General features: G+C 39.5%; 1 protein-coding gene across 1 annotated transcript; it reads left to right on the top strand.

The window, feature by feature from the left end:
• The first annotated feature begins 6,032 nt into the window (after window positions 1-6,032).
• On the top strand, window positions 6,033-14,486 carry LOC124855701 (thrombospondin-1-like). The gene is made up of 22 exons (XM_047345709.1): window positions 6,033-6,193; window positions 6,283-6,367; window positions 6,539-7,098; window positions 7,194-7,272; window positions 7,674-7,763; window positions 7,866-7,975; window positions 8,296-8,421; window positions 8,795-8,891; window positions 8,979-9,152; window positions 9,237-9,413; window positions 9,500-9,673; window positions 9,760-10,040; window positions 10,128-10,346; window positions 10,452-10,559; window positions 10,959-11,118; window positions 11,199-11,317; window positions 11,525-11,759; window positions 11,859-12,086; window positions 12,172-12,443; window positions 12,532-12,629; window positions 12,721-12,860; window positions 12,950-14,486. Exons 2-22 carry the CDS (start codon window positions 6,304-6,306, stop codon window positions 12,955-12,957), a joined length of 3,519 nt encoding a protein of 1,172 aa, XP_047201665.1. The 5' UTR covers window positions 6,033-6,193; window positions 6,283-6,303; the 3' UTR covers window positions 12,958-14,486.
• The last annotated feature ends 655 nt before the right edge of the window (window positions 14,487-15,141 follow it).

The raw sequence follows: 15,141 nt of genomic DNA, 5'->3' as shown, positions 1-15,141 counted from the left end.
ACAGCGAAGAAGAGTGTATCCAGCGAAGAAGAAATCCGATCCCATCAGAAACAGCGGTACCAATAGCACGGAGGAAAATGGCGCTTTTCAGCGACATCGGCTGGCCAGTCTGTTAATTATGGTACAAAACAAAACACACATACGGCCACCAGCCGTAACACCCATGATTGCGCTGGACATATGTTTCTACCATAACATTTAAGTGAATAAATATGTATACTATATGAGTTACATCTTTAGAATTTAATTTCTTAAAGAAATAAAGTTTTTCATGATATTCCATTTCAATAATCAGTTGATGGTACAAGATGTAAGCATGATTACAATTACTTTAACAAGCTGGCTGGTTAACACCTTGACCACGACCACATTTTCTAACTTCTAACTCATCTTGTTCTGTGCGTGACTTGTTGCCACACGGGCCTCTTACTCAGTCTTACTCATGTCTTGTACAATCTTTCACCACTAGGCATGTTTCTTGGTGGACAAGTTAAAGGATCATGCATGTAAGCAAGGCTGGTTGCCAAATAAAAGCTGTTAATACATGCTCGTGTTGTTTTTCTCTCACTTTTCCACTGAACACTTGCTCTTCAATTTAAAAAAACTGCAGGGATTGACCTGTTTGTTGACCTGTTGTCAAGGTAAAGTTCTTGTGAAAGTTGCCATGCATCAGTGTGATTTATTGAGTAATTTATCACCTAAGGCGAAGCTTATAAACTGTCCATCATTGGATTGCAGGCATGCTTTGGCCATGCAGTCAGAAACATAAACCTGATGCCACTTTCAAGATGCAAAAATCCTTCACAGGCTTGTTCAGATTGGTGTGAATAAACAGAGGCATTTCTTTATTGGACCACAAGTTCCAAATAAATATTCAGCGATTTTCAACAAAACGTTTAAACCTGAAATTATTGTCTCTCATGTTAGAGTGATAACTTTTAATTATTTCTTTATTACAGCGTATCACAGTTTTCTCAAGAAATCCATGCACAAAGAACATTTTCAAAAAAATTGTCTTATGTTTCTTATGAATTCACAAAATACAATGAAAACACAGAAACAGACTCAGATTTGCATTGAAACCTTTCAATTAGTGCTTGGATTAAGCACCTTTGGCAGCAGTAGCTGTCTCAAATATTCCCAGTAATTATCCTATGATTTTGCTGTTTTTTTGTTTTTTTTCTTCTATTCTTCTTGGAAGAAACATTCAGGCTTAACCAAACTGGATGACTGTACAGCTATTTTCCGTTTTCTTCCCAATGTTTTTAAAATGGTGTTGTTGAAATTAAACTTTTGTTTACTTAGTAGAATCCAGTTGTTGCCCGGTTGGGGCGTAAACTTAATCTAATAGCATATGAAGACTTAAAAACTGCTTTGTAGTTTGGTGTGTCCACCAAAATAATGTTGTCATCATCATATCTGACTCTTAGCATGGCATTATAGTGCTGATCCTTGCGTCCTCCACCCTAGTGCCTTGTACTCTTTTTTTGTAAAATAGCTGAAGCTCAGTTGGATTGGATGAAGAGCCTTTGTAAAGATCGATGTTTAAGTCTTACACGGACATTCGGATTTAGGTCTGAACTTTGACTGGGACATTCTAACATATAAATGTTAGATGAGATCAAAATCACTCCATTGTAGCTCTAGTTGAACATTTAGGGTTGTAGTCCCACTGGACATCAAGCCTCTGCCTCAGTCTTAAATATTTTGAAGTCTTGTTTTCTACCGGAATTGCTATGTTTTCAGCTCGATCCATCTTTCTATCATTTCTGATCATCTTCGGTGTCCTTGTGGTAGAAAAGCATCTCCACAGCATGATGCTGCCACGAACATGTTTCACATGGGAGATGGTGTGTTTGGCCTGATGTGCTGTATTAATTTTCCAACCCCTGTCCATTTTTCCAGCACTTTGTCAGATTTTGAAAGCTTTAGATAATGTTTTATTACCTAACTCTGCTTTAAAATTCTCCTTAGTTTTATCACTGACCTCTTCCCCATGTTTCTTGATTTTTATGATGGTCTTTGTTCAGTAATGTCTTCTAGCTAACTTATGAGACCTTAATTAGGTGACTTCTAAATGCATTTGGTTGTACTGGATTTTAATTAAGGGTATAGGAGTAAAGAGGAATGAAAACATTTTTTTTTAAACATCGTTGAAACCACATATAATTTTCCTGCCACATCAAAACTATGTGATTCTTTGTGTTGGTCTATTGCACAAAACCCTCAAAATCTCTCAAAGAAATTAGTGGTTGCAATGTAACAAAGATATGGGGCAACTGAAAACAGACTGACTTCTGAGATTGTGACTGTCTGTAATGCTCTTTAAGTCAATTTTAGGGAGTTTGTAGTTAGAAGGTGTGACTGCTGACATGAGTGCTGCTGCCATGGGACTGATCCCCAGTGACGCCTATATGGATCCATACAAATGCTACACTCCAGTAGGAGTTTTGTTGCCGTTTCCTAACTGTTTGTGATCCTAATGTAATAAGAAAATAGGTTGAACACCTCTATAGACATGTCCAATTACAAATACTGTCAACAACCGGATATTCAATTCAATTCAATTCAAAAATACCTTATTAATTCCAAAGGGAAATTAAATGTTGTTGTGGCTCATATTATGAACCGATTGCTGCAACATGCAGTGATCGAAGACATTTCTAACATCAATGTAATGTGTCTGAGCTAATTATGAATTTTCTCTAAGAGTGGGTCCTTTGGAAATATTTTGAAATGCAGAGTAAAAATTTTGTCTAAGGTTTTTCATTCAACAAGATGGTTTACAGCAGTGCCAGTGTAGCTTTAGGTATCCCGATAGCATCATAAACATATCAGTCTGGCTTGTTTCAAGTAGCTTTTCTAAGAGCTTCTAAAAACAGATATTAAGACACAAGTTTCTCACCGTGTTTGAAGTATAAACAAATACTCCATTGGTTAGCAATTAAACCAGCTAAAATAAAACAGAAATAGAAAACTGTTAATTTATATATTATTATTTTTTTACAGTTGCTGCCACAGAAAAGTAAAAGAAGACTAAACATTAGGAGCTAGTTCTGTCTGGACTGATCTGGACATCTTCTGTGATTAAGCACTGAAACTCCCACCTACTAACATTGTTCCTAAGCTCCAGAAGATGGAAGAAGATACCGGGGAACACAGTCAAGATAAACACTTGCTATCTATGGGCTGTTTCCGTTCTGGCTCTGTTAAGCAGGTATTTATTAGATCTTGGCAGGTCTTTTCCCACACTGTGAGCTCACAGGAATGCCCACAGAAGGATGTGGCCGGTCACACCTACCTATGATAGCTCCAGAAATCTTTTCCCATTAAACTGTCCCACCTTGATCCCATTTCACAGCCCTGAAGCCATTTTCCACTCGAATAACAGTCTAACCTGCGAAACCTCACCACTGCCTCATCACTTCCTGCAGGCTAGTGTTTCACCAAGGTGAATTCTACATGTTGTAAATCATACATGTCACAGAAGCACTGCTGCTAATGGAACGTGTGCTCCTGCGTACGGCTGAGAAACAGGCACCCACATGTTGCATCTCATCACAGTCAGAAGAAGCCCACCGCCTACGCCTATTTTTAGACAGGCGGCCCCCCCTACGTTTTTTCAGCACAAATCATCCCAGCGTGCAGGCGTCTATGTGTTCTCCCGTCTCCCCAAAAGCTTTTCGTCTCAGTCACACACTAACTCTTTCCAGCTTTCCTCTGCATCCACAGGTCCACAAGCTGGTGCGATGGCAAACACCGATTTCCACAGAAAAAACGAAGGAGAAACTGAATAAAGCCTCTGTCAAGAAATCTGTCTTCACTCGCTGGTGGAAAAAGACAGAGGGAGAGGGAAGAAGCCAGAGGTTAAATGCCCAACCATGAACTTTAACCCCTTGCAGAGCAGCAATGTCAGGATTTCTAAGAAACTGAAGCATAGGTTTAAAGAGCTCCATGGCTTCTTATTTTCACATTTAAACACAAAGATTAACAAGGAATTAAAGTATTAAAAAAGAAAAACAACTGCTGTGGGTTCTATTTGAGTCTAAAATGTTTGAGTTGTTCAATTAGTTTAGTTGTCTGAGTTAGCCTTCTCTTATTTTAAAATGCAATTGAATTAAATTTGACTAGTCCAAAAAGTTTTGTTTTCACGTAAATGGCAAAAAAACAAATGTATAGCTTTGCCCAAGTTAAAATTTGGAGTTAAAGACTTGCTTATTACAGTTAGTTGTTTATTTTCTCCTGTCCAAATTAAACTTAATTGGCTTTGCTGCTTGTTTACTATTAGTTTGGTAGAGCTTAAAGGCGCTTTGCTACATGACATGCCTTCTGATTAATGCATTCATTAGAAATAGTTTATATTTAATTGTCATTCTCGGCAGTATAAACAAAACATCTCTGAATGTGGTATTTTCTAAAAGATGTTAAGCAAATTGAGACACTAATGTTAATGATGTGCATGTATAAAGTAGCTGACAACCTAGTTTTTGTAAAATGGACTCACAGGAGCAGATCTGAGTTTGATTGTGTGTGATTAAGTGGGCAAACAGAAGTGGGCACCATTTGGCCAAGAACCACCACTTATCCATAGTGATACAAAGCAAAATACACATTGATACAGGTGTAATTTATTTATAATAAAAATATGAACTGATAGTTTCATTTTGATGCTTATTTTCCTCGTTCTGTAAAGACAGTTTTTTTTTAGAGTAGGCCTGTCCTGCAGTTTTAATTTATTGAAGATTATGCCAAAAACAGACAGATTCAAAGAATAAGCATCTAATTAAAGTAATAAAAAACAAAAACCTCCACTGGTTACAGCAAAGCAATTTTGGATTGGTTGAATCATCTGTGTTAACAGCTATAATCTGTAAGTTCTTGCTGTCCAGTACTTTGGACATATTACAGGTCTTTTTTTTTTTTTTACCTAAATCAGATTGAGGCATTTTTAAACTACATTGCTGTCATATGGTTGTGTTTTATGATTTGCGTAAAAGAAATAGCTCTCAGTCCTTCAATTACTTTGAGTTAAAGTTAAGAAAAGTTCATTAGAATGATATATAGTGAAAATGGAACCTTATTAATATGATTCTTACTTGTCTATACGTTTTTTTATTACATTACATTCAATTATTGTATTACATTCTAAAACATGTTATATAATGTATTTTACTAATTTACGAACATATAATTTTAAACATGATCTGATTATTCTTTTAGAATATGCCACACTCTTCTATAAACATGTGCATGTGGTATTTTGTGGCTTGAATTAATACTTTTTATATTTGTCTTATTGGATAATCAGCTTTTTTTTTTTTGTAATTTACTTGCATGACACAGCTATACATTCTTTTAAATGTTGCTCACACGTGTTTTTTGTAACAGACGTACCAAAAGACAATATTGTTCCATCTCCTCTTCTAAGACCAGCACACTGTGTTCTTTACTCAATGAGTCCCCTAGTGGCCAAACTATATATAACAAGATGTAAATTTTGACTGAAACCGTCATGAAAGCAGCACTTTGGTTGACAGAAATAAAGCGATTTAAAATAAAATCTGGAAAGTAAAACATTTAGGTCGAGAAACGAAGCTTTAATATTTAAGATTTTATCACAGTGTGATTCACACAGATATTCATCTGTGCGGGATCATCTCCCTTTACGGTCTTTTTCTTAATTCTGAATCAGTTCAAATCAACAATCTATGTTTTCTGATAGTGGAATAAAACAATATTTCATCATTGAATCTGTTAACCCTATAGCTTTTATCTGACCGGAAACCACCAAGTCTTGGCTTTGGTGCGTGGATGAAATATTTGTCTGGTGATGGAAATTCAGCTCCGGAATGCGTCGGTTTTTTTTTTTTTTTTTTTTTTTTTCTTGCAGAGCCCTCTGTGCGTCTCGGATATTCATCTGACTGGATGTGAGGTAAGATAACAAGCCCGTCCCTTTTCTGTCTCTGCCGCTGCATTCTGATTGGTCCAAACAGGAGCTCAGGAATGTCCTTAAAGCGTTTAAATACAAGTTAAGAGAGAAGCGCAGGTCAGTGGAATCAGTGGAGGCACCGGGATAAAAAAAAAAAGGAGACCTTCCAACTATCAAATTAAACGCTTAGAAGAGGAAATAAAATATTTGAAAGAAGGATTTTTCTTTTGATTTTTAATATTTTTGAACAACTTTTATTGAAAGGTTAGTATTATTTTGTCATTGTTTCTTACCTTTGAAGTTCATATTTGGTTTGAATGTGTAAAGTAATTTGTCTCCTTTGGTCGGAATAGGAGCTTTTTTAAGACTTCAAGATGATGCTGTGCGGCATCCTTTTTCTGCTGGTACTTGGAATTTGTGAGGGTGCCAGATTGGCAGGTAAAAATGGAATAAAATGCTTTTTTATGGGGTGTAATGGCGCTCCTACTTATTTAGTAATAAATCTGCAGAGTGAAGTGTTCATTTCTTTTGTGTTTATCATTATTTTTGTATACATTTTGTCCTAAAGAGCAAGACATTTTACAATGCCTTTGTTTTGTTTGACTACAGAGAGTCGAGATGATAACAGTGTGTATGACCTATTTGAGCTGGCGAGGGTGAGCAAAAGACATAACGGAGTGACTCTGGTCAAAGGTGCAGACCCTTACAGCCCTGCATACAAGGTTCTGAACGCAGACCTGATCCCCCCAGTCCCCGACGCATCCTTCAGGGACCTCCTCGATTCCATCCAGGCCGAGAGGGGCTTTCTCCTCCTGCTCAACCTGAAGCAGTTCAAGAAAACCAGAGGCAGTTTGCTGACTGTTGAGAAAACCGACGGATCCGGACCCCTCTTCGAGATCATTTCCAATGGGAAGGCAAACACCCTTGACCTGGTCTACTCCACCGAGAGACAGTTGCAGGTGGTTTCCATTGAGGATGCCGGCTTGGCCAATGGACACTGGAAGAACCTCACGCTGTTCGTCCAGGAGGACAGGGCACAGCTTTTTGTGGGCTGTGAAGAGATCAATGTGTCAGAGCTGGATATGCCAATCCAGACTTTGTTGTCTAGAGAGGTGGCAGACAGAGCCAGACTCAGGATTGGAAAAGGAGCAGCAAAGGACAAGTTTATGGTAAGAAGATCAACATTCCTACTAAAATTAAATACCTGTTAATACTAAATAAATGGCATAGACCTAAAATAGTTTTATTTCTATTATTTTTGAAGGGAGTGCTTCAGAATGTCCATTTTGTCTTTGGAACCACTCTAGACGCCATACTGACCAATAAGGGGTGTAAAAGCGGAGGTAAGACTGAAAAACATGCAATATGTAGAACAAAGCTACCTTGATTATCAGTGGTGCTTTTTGATATAGGGAATATTGCTCACTGCCCAGGGCGCTATTCTATAAGGGAGCGGCAGGAGTACTTGATCAAGGGAAGAAAAGTATCTTCTTTATAACATAGTCAGCAAAACATGACATAATCAACATTCTTTAAAATATGATAAAAATCCTTATTATATGACTGAAAGCATAACAGAGCATTTTTATCACCTTTTTTTGGTATTAAGACTACCTTAAATTGAGACAGCATTAAAAACCACAGTATATAGATGCTGGACTGATGCCATTCATGCAAAATACATCAAAGTTGATTACAAAGCTGTGAATCAAAATCGTTCCCCTCTCCTCTTATCTACCTACAGCTGCCTTAACACAGGTGATGACCCTGGACAACCCAGTCAATGGTTCCAGCCCTGCCATTAGGACAGATTATACTGGTCACAAATCCAAAGGTGAGACATCTCCTCTGTTAGCAGCAATGTCAGAGCCTTTACTCTACTAATAACTATTCTTCTTAAAAACCTGAGCTAATTCATTGGCCTCTTTTCCACCAGATCTGCAGACTGTCTGCGGTTTCTCGTGTGAGGACATCGCCAGCATGTTTAAGGAGCTCAGGGGACTCAATGTGATTGTTAAGCAGCTGTCAAATGAACTCCAAAAAGTGGTAAGCTCAGGGGGGCCACAGTGTCTGTTCTTTTTTTTTTTTTTTCATTCACTCTCTCTTTTCCTGTCTTCTGCTTTGAATTAACGCATTTCAAGTGCGTAGCCACTTGTCGCCGTAATGGCTGTCTCCAGCCAAATCCTTAATGAGACCTCTGTGAATACACAAATATTTGGCCCATTGGTCACATTTGCAGTGCTCCGCTAGATTCCAGCAATGTCTTAATCAGTGATTCATTTGTACTGGAACCTTGGCAAAGCAAAACTTTTCCATGCTCTGTCACAAGCAACTCATTCTCATGCTCTCTTTTTTTATTCCCCCAGCATACAGATAGCCAGTCACTGATAAATCAGATGAACATTCACAGTGGAGTCTGCATCCATAACGGCATTGTGCACAAGGACAAAGATGAATGGACAGTGGATGGCTGCACAGAGTGCACCTGTCAGGTGAGTGTGAGAACACCTCCAGGAATGCAACCTCTACACAACCTTGGAGTCAGCTGCCTGCTGCAGAAATGTCATGACAGTGATGATTACAGTTACCCAGTTTGAAAGCAGTAACATTATGTCTAAAATTATTATTAAAGCAGCATGGGGTTCTTCTCGTGAAGGCTAATCATGTACTGTGATATTATTTTGGCTGTTAGCAGGACAGTACTAATCAAGATCCCTGCAGGTTCTTCATACACACAGCAGGTGTGTTACATATCTAATAAGATCATTCCTTTCTGGAATGCAGCAATTAGACTGGGATCTGGAGCTAGGTATTGTTTTGTATTACGCATTACATCTGTACTCATTAAACTATTTTACTATCCAGAACTCTGCAACCGTGTGTCGAAAAATCTCCTGTCCTCTCATCCCCTGTGCTAACGCCACTGTGCCTGATGGAGAATGCTGCCCTCGTTGTGGCACACGTAAGTTTCTTAATAAGTCCCATTAAATCAGATTTTCTTTCCTAGTATCTTAATAAGTATTTTCAAACTTTATGTTTGCCTCTACAGCGAGTGACTATGCAGAGGATGGCTGGTCCGCCTGGTCTGATTGGACCCATTGTTCTGTGACTTGTGGCCGTGGCATCCAGCAGCGTGGACGCTCCTGTGACCGCATCAACAGCAAGTGTGAGGGCACCTCTGTCCAGACCCGTGACTGCTACCCGCAGGAATGCGACAAGCGCTGTAAGCCACAGAGCGTTCGTAAAACTGGTCCTTTTCCACAATTTGAGAATGTAGTGAAATAATGGTGCATGCTTTGCTTTACAGTCAAACAGGACGGTGGCTGGAGCCACTGGTCGCCCTGGTCTTCATGCTCTGTGACCTGTGGTGAAGGGGTCATGACACAGATCCGCCTCTGCAACTCCCCCACACCACAGATGGGTGGCAGAGACTGCCAGGGAGAAGGACGTCACACCAAAGTCTGCCAACTGTCGCCCTGCCCCAGTGAGTTAGACGCCAACACCAAAGTTGTTGAGTTTGTTACTTTATTTTTTTGTGCTGAATCATCAACATGGCTTTCAATTTTGCAGTTAACGGAGGATGGGGACCTTGGTCACCATGGGATACCTGCTCTGCAACCTGTGGTGGAGGAATTCAAACAAGAAAACATCTCTGTAATGACCCTGTGCCCAAATACGGTGGAAAAGATTGTGTTGGTGATTCCACCATGGTTCAAGTCTGCAACAAAGAGGACTGCCCTATTGGTATGTGTCTCTGCTTTACAACCAAAACAAAGTACATCATCGTCAACTATATTCTTTTAAAAATTGAACACTATGTTTGCACACAGATGGCTGTCTTTCCAACCCATGCTTCCCTGGCACAAAGTGCACCAGCTTCCCTGATGGCTCATTCGAGTGTGGCAAGTGCCCACTTGGCTATACCGGTGATGGGATCTCCTGCATGGATATTGATGAATGCAAAGAGGTCCCAGATGCTTGTCTTACTCATAACGGAATCCATCGTTGTGAGAACACTGAACCAGGTTACAACTGCCTTCCCTGCCCTGCCCGTTTCTCTGGTCCCCAACCTTTTGGAAGAGGGGTGGAACAGGCAATTGCTAAAAAACAGGTGTGAATTGTTTGTTGTTATTATTATCTGTGGTTTTTGCTCGTACTTCCACAGCTTGCATTTTTTAACGCTTTATATTTTCTTCAGGTTTGCACTCCCCGCAACCCTTGCAAGGACAGTAGCCACAACTGCCATAAAAATGCAAACTGCATATATTTGGGCGTCTACTCTGAGTCAATGTTCCGCTGTGAATGCAAGCCAGGATATGCTGGGAATGGGCGGATTTGCGGAGAGGATAGTGACCTGGATGGATGGCCTAACACTGATCTGCCATGTGTGGAGAACGCCACTTATCACTGCAAAAAGGTAACCATACCCCACATGGACACAAACACCAAAGGCTGTTATGACCTATAAGCACCATATTATTATCTTGATTGCTTTCTTAACCTCTCTTTTGATCCTTTGTAGGATAACTGCCCCAACCTTCCCAACTCTGGCCAGGAAGACCATGACAAAGATGGCCTTGGGGATGAATGTGACCATGATGATGACAATGATGGAATCCCCGATGATAGGGTGAGTAATCTGGGAGTATTTTTAGCCCAAAACTCTGCTTTCCTTAGAGACCATACATAGCAATCAACAGCAGCCACCCTTCCTCTGGGCAACAGGAATGCACAGTGCTTCAGTTTGTGTGCTTTCACCAAAAGTGGAAAGTCAGTAGCAGAGGGACAATGTACTATAATTTTCACATAAAGCCAGAACTGAGGAAGAGGTGGCTGGTTGCCCATAATTCTTTTTTTGTGGATTTGGAAAGTTGGGCAAGAAAAATGCAATGCTAAATACTAGTGGAATATTATATATTAACCAAAATAAGAAAAATGATGGAAAAACAAAGAATTTTTCCTATAAATATAAGCTCCTTCAGTCATGACCCATTTTACTTATTAAGATGTTATTTTTCCATGAAACTAGGATAACTGTCCCAGAGTTTACAACCCTGCCCAGTATGATGCAGACAGGGACGATGTTGGCGATCGCTGTGACAACTGTGTGTTTGAGGCTAATACTGACCAAACAGACACAGACAACAATGGAGAGGGTGATGCCTGTGCTGTCGACATTGATGGTGACGGTAAGTAATCTCTGCAAACTCAAACCAATTAGTTAGAAAGAAAGTTTATGGTAAAAATAAAAATGTATTTTTCTTAACAGGCATTCTGAATGAAAATGACAACTGCCCATATGTGTACAATGTTGACCAGAGAGACACAGACAGGGATGGTGTGGGAGATCACTGTGATAATTGTCCTCTCGAGCACAACCCAGATCAGGTAAATGCATTTTTGCATGAATGCCTTCAAATCCGCCCTATTTGCTAAAATACGAGATGTGTCTGTTCTGAGCATTGCTTGCATACCTGAAAACAAGGGGAAGCATTTATTCTCAGGATGACACCTCTCATAAATAGACAGATGAAAAAGAACAGCTTCTCTTTGGGAGACCTTGTCATAAAATGAATGAATGTGGTTCTTTCACAGACCGACTCTGATTCAGATCGTATTGGAGACAAATGCGATAACAACCAGGACATTGACGAGGATGGTCACCAGAACAACTTGGATAACTGCCCCTATATCCCCAACGCCAACCAGGCAGACCATGACAAAGACGGCAAAGGAGATGCCTGTGACCATGATGATGACAATGACGGCATTCCTGATGATAAAGACAATTGCCGACTTGCCTTTAACCCAGATCAACTGGACTCGGATGGTAAGCTTTCCAAAAAAGTGGTACCACCCCTCTTATGTGTAAGAATTTAAGGGTCTTTGTTCTCATTTTTCAAATTACATGTCCAAACTTTCCTTGCAGGTGATGGCCGTGGAGATGTTTGCAAGGATGATTTTGACCAAGATAATGTCCTGGACATCCATGATGTTTGCCCTGAGAACTTTGCCATCAGTGAAACAGACTTCCGCAGATTCCAAATGGTTCCCTTGGATCCCAAAGGGACCTCTCAGATTGACCCCAACTGGGTGGTGAGGCATCAAGGCAAGGAGCTGGTGCAGACTGTCAACTGCGACCCTGGCATTGCTGTTGGTATGTAACACACAGAGAAACATGTTGCAGCAGTTACACAGGCGACGAGTAGTGGCTGTCCTAAACCTTGCTCATTCCACTTCAGGTTATGATGAGTTCAATGCCGTGGATTTCAGTGGAACGTTCTTCGTCAACACGGACAGAGACGATGACTATGCCGGATTTGTGTTCGGCTACCAGTCCAGTTCCCGTTTCTACACAGTGATGTGGAAACAGATCACACAGACCTACTGGTCCCACACGCCCACTAGAGCTCAAGGTTACTCTGGTTTGTCAATCAAAGTCGTGAACTCCACCACAGGGCCTGGAGAGCACCTCAGAAATGCTCTGTGGCACACCGGAGACACCCCAGGACAGGTGAGAGCATATTCTGACTCAGGTTTCGAGGCAGGATGCAATGTCTGTGGCTATTCTCATATGAATCCTCGCAACTCTTGATTTTCAGGTTCGCACTCTGTGGCATGACCCCAAGAACATTGGCTGGAAAGACTTTACTGCCTATAGATGGCACCTAACACACAGACCCAAGACTGGACTTATTAGGTGAGCTCAAAACCTGATTTGTGTGCAAAATTGTATAATTGTTACCCAAATTTCACTAGCCTTACAGTATATGATTGTATTTATCTTTCAGAGTGGTCATGTATGAAGGCAAGAGAATCATGGCTGATTCTGGAAATATTTATGACAAGACTTATGCTGGTGGCCGACTAGGCCTGTACGTCTTTTCTCAGGAGATGGTTTACTTCTCAGACCTCAAATATGAATGTAGAGGTAAGAATATGTATGAAGGTTATGTAGTTCAAAACTAATTTTAATCATTTAAACTTTTCTTACATATTTTCCTTTGTTTTATCTTCCAGATTTGTAATTACACCCCAGAGCCTTCTGGAAGAATGTATCAGCGCAGGTTTGCATCAGTTTCAGTTTTACTTATTTGTCCTCTGAGAAATGCACATTGGAGGTATGTTGAACAATCGAGCAAAGAGGGTAAAGGGACCTCAGGAGTCGAAGCCAAATAAAAAGGAAAAGTTAACTCTGCACAAAACTCAAATTGCAAGTGCAGCCCTGCTAAGAAGAAATCGACTCTCAGTCTGTCTGCATTGATCTGCATCAGAAGAGGGCCACACATTATTACTTTGCACACCTGAACTGTTATTCCTCTGTGGATGAGGGAGCAAAGGGAAGAAAGCAGTTTTTACATTTTTATACTAATTTTGAGCATTAACATTCATCTGCTGTGGACTGAATGATACAGTACTCAGAATGAAGAAAGCAGTAAAGGACAGGGGTAAAAGGGTGGGGTAAAAAAAAAAAAGAAAGTAGCCCCCTGTGAAGGAACTGTTGAGGGACTGTGGAAAGTAAGGAATGACTGTTAGTACTGAAGAGAGTGAATGTTGTGTTTTTTTGTGTATGTGTGACACCAAAAAAGAATAGCAATGAAGACAATTAAATTTAAATTTAATTTAAATTTGTCCGGTGACCCCCCTCACACCGGTGGTTACAGACATAACGCCTGGTCTGTAACAGAGACATAGGGCTGGCCCAAACATTTCTCTTCTCAGGAAAGAAAGGCTGCGAGTAGGAGAGCATGGAAGACAAAAGATCAGAAAACCTTGTCTTAACATCTGTATCGCAGTGAAGGCCAGTCTCTTTTCTTTCAATTTCTTTCTTTTGTTTCCTCATAGAGGATTTAAGTCTAGCTCTTCTCTACATCTTTCTTTCATTAAATATTCTGAGCAACCTTTTATGGTCAGCATCCTCTAAATATGTGCAGTTACGTCTAATTACGGGGAGTAAAAAACTAATTTATCATGTTTTCTGCACATTGTGCATGAAGGTATGCCTGAGTTTGAGTGTTTTTGACAAAGGGGGGAAAAGCAAACCCTTTATGTACAAATATTACCTCATCCTTTTTTATTGAGGCCAGCAGAACACAAGAATCACTTGTTTTAGCAACAGAGTATAAATTTGTTGGCTTCAGTTTTACAAGCAAGACTTTAGTACCATTCATATTCTGTATATAAGATATTTTTCTAGTACAAGAAACAGGAAAGGATTAAAGAGATGTTCTGAATATGTTTTGCAATATGTATTTCTTGTGCCTTTTTTGATAAATTATTCTGTTTGTTTTATGTCATTTGTGTAGATATATGCTATTTAAATAATTTATCTTGAGGTGTAACCTCCTATGGAAGCGTTTCTATTTGTATAAACTTTTTTGCACACTGACATAAGGATGTCTGTTATTTTGATTTTTGTTTGTCTCTTTTTTAATTATTAGGGAAGCTTTTCTATAAACATTTGTATTGTAGTTTTTACTCAAAGTGCCGTTTATAATCCTGTTTTTATTGTTTCTTTGTATTGTCAAATGAACAATAAACCCTTAAAAAAATTAAATCCTCTTTATTGTGTCTGTATCTGTGTTTATTTGCTTTGTGATTGTATTGTAATTGTATGTACTGCGCTTTGAGTGTCTCGTTGCTGAAAAACGCTATATAAATAAACTTACCTTACCTTAACTTTATTCTTCCTACAGGCGCATCTTAATCAATTAGAAAGTCATCAAACATTGATTTATTTCAGTAATTCAACTAAAAAAGTTATCTTTTGGGAAGTTATCTTTTTCAAGCAGTTATTTCTGTTAACTTTGATGATTATGGCTTAGAAGTAATGAAACTCAAATTCAGTTTTTAGAAAATAACAATATTTAATTATAGGCTACACAATCATGGGGATGATTGCTAACATAACTGTTTAGTTAACGCTCTAAAAAAGGACTTTGCTTCAAAATCTCCTGAAGGTTGTCTCTATCCTTATTGATCATATGCTTATCCTTGCTGATTTTGCACCTTTTTCTCACCACACTTCTTCCTTCCACTCAACTTTTGTTTCTATACTTGCTTACAGCACTCTGTGAGTCATCGTTTTTAGCAATGACTTTTAGCGGCTTACCCTACTAGTCGAATGTGTGAGAACCTGTCGATTCAGCAATCTACCCTATGATCGTGTAGGCCATGACAAGTAATATTTTCTAAGAAACTCAAATTTGGGT

This window comes from Girardinichthys multiradiatus, chromosome 19 (genome assembly GCF_021462225.1).
Source record: "Girardinichthys multiradiatus isolate DD_20200921_A chromosome 19, DD_fGirMul_XY1, whole genome shotgun sequence".
Taxonomy (NCBI): domain Eukaryota; kingdom Metazoa; phylum Chordata; class Actinopteri; order Cyprinodontiformes; family Goodeidae; genus Girardinichthys; species Girardinichthys multiradiatus.
This window is presented reverse-complemented; position numbering and strand designations above follow the sequence as displayed.

Excerpts from the sequence above, each read along its gene's own strand:
- LOC124855701 (XM_047345709.1), top strand. The coding sequence starts at position 6,304 with ATGATGCTGTGCGGCATCCTTTTTCTGCTGGTACTTGGAATTTGTGAG. Across the intron at positions 7,099-7,193 it reads CAGCAAAGGACAAGTTTATG|GGAGTGCTTCAGAATGTCCA; the intron begins GTAAGAAGATCA and ends TTATTTTTGAAG. Across the intron at positions 12,087-12,171 it reads CGACCCTGGCATTGCTGTTG|GTTATGATGAGTTCAATGCC; the intron begins GTATGTAACACA and ends ATTCCACTTCAG.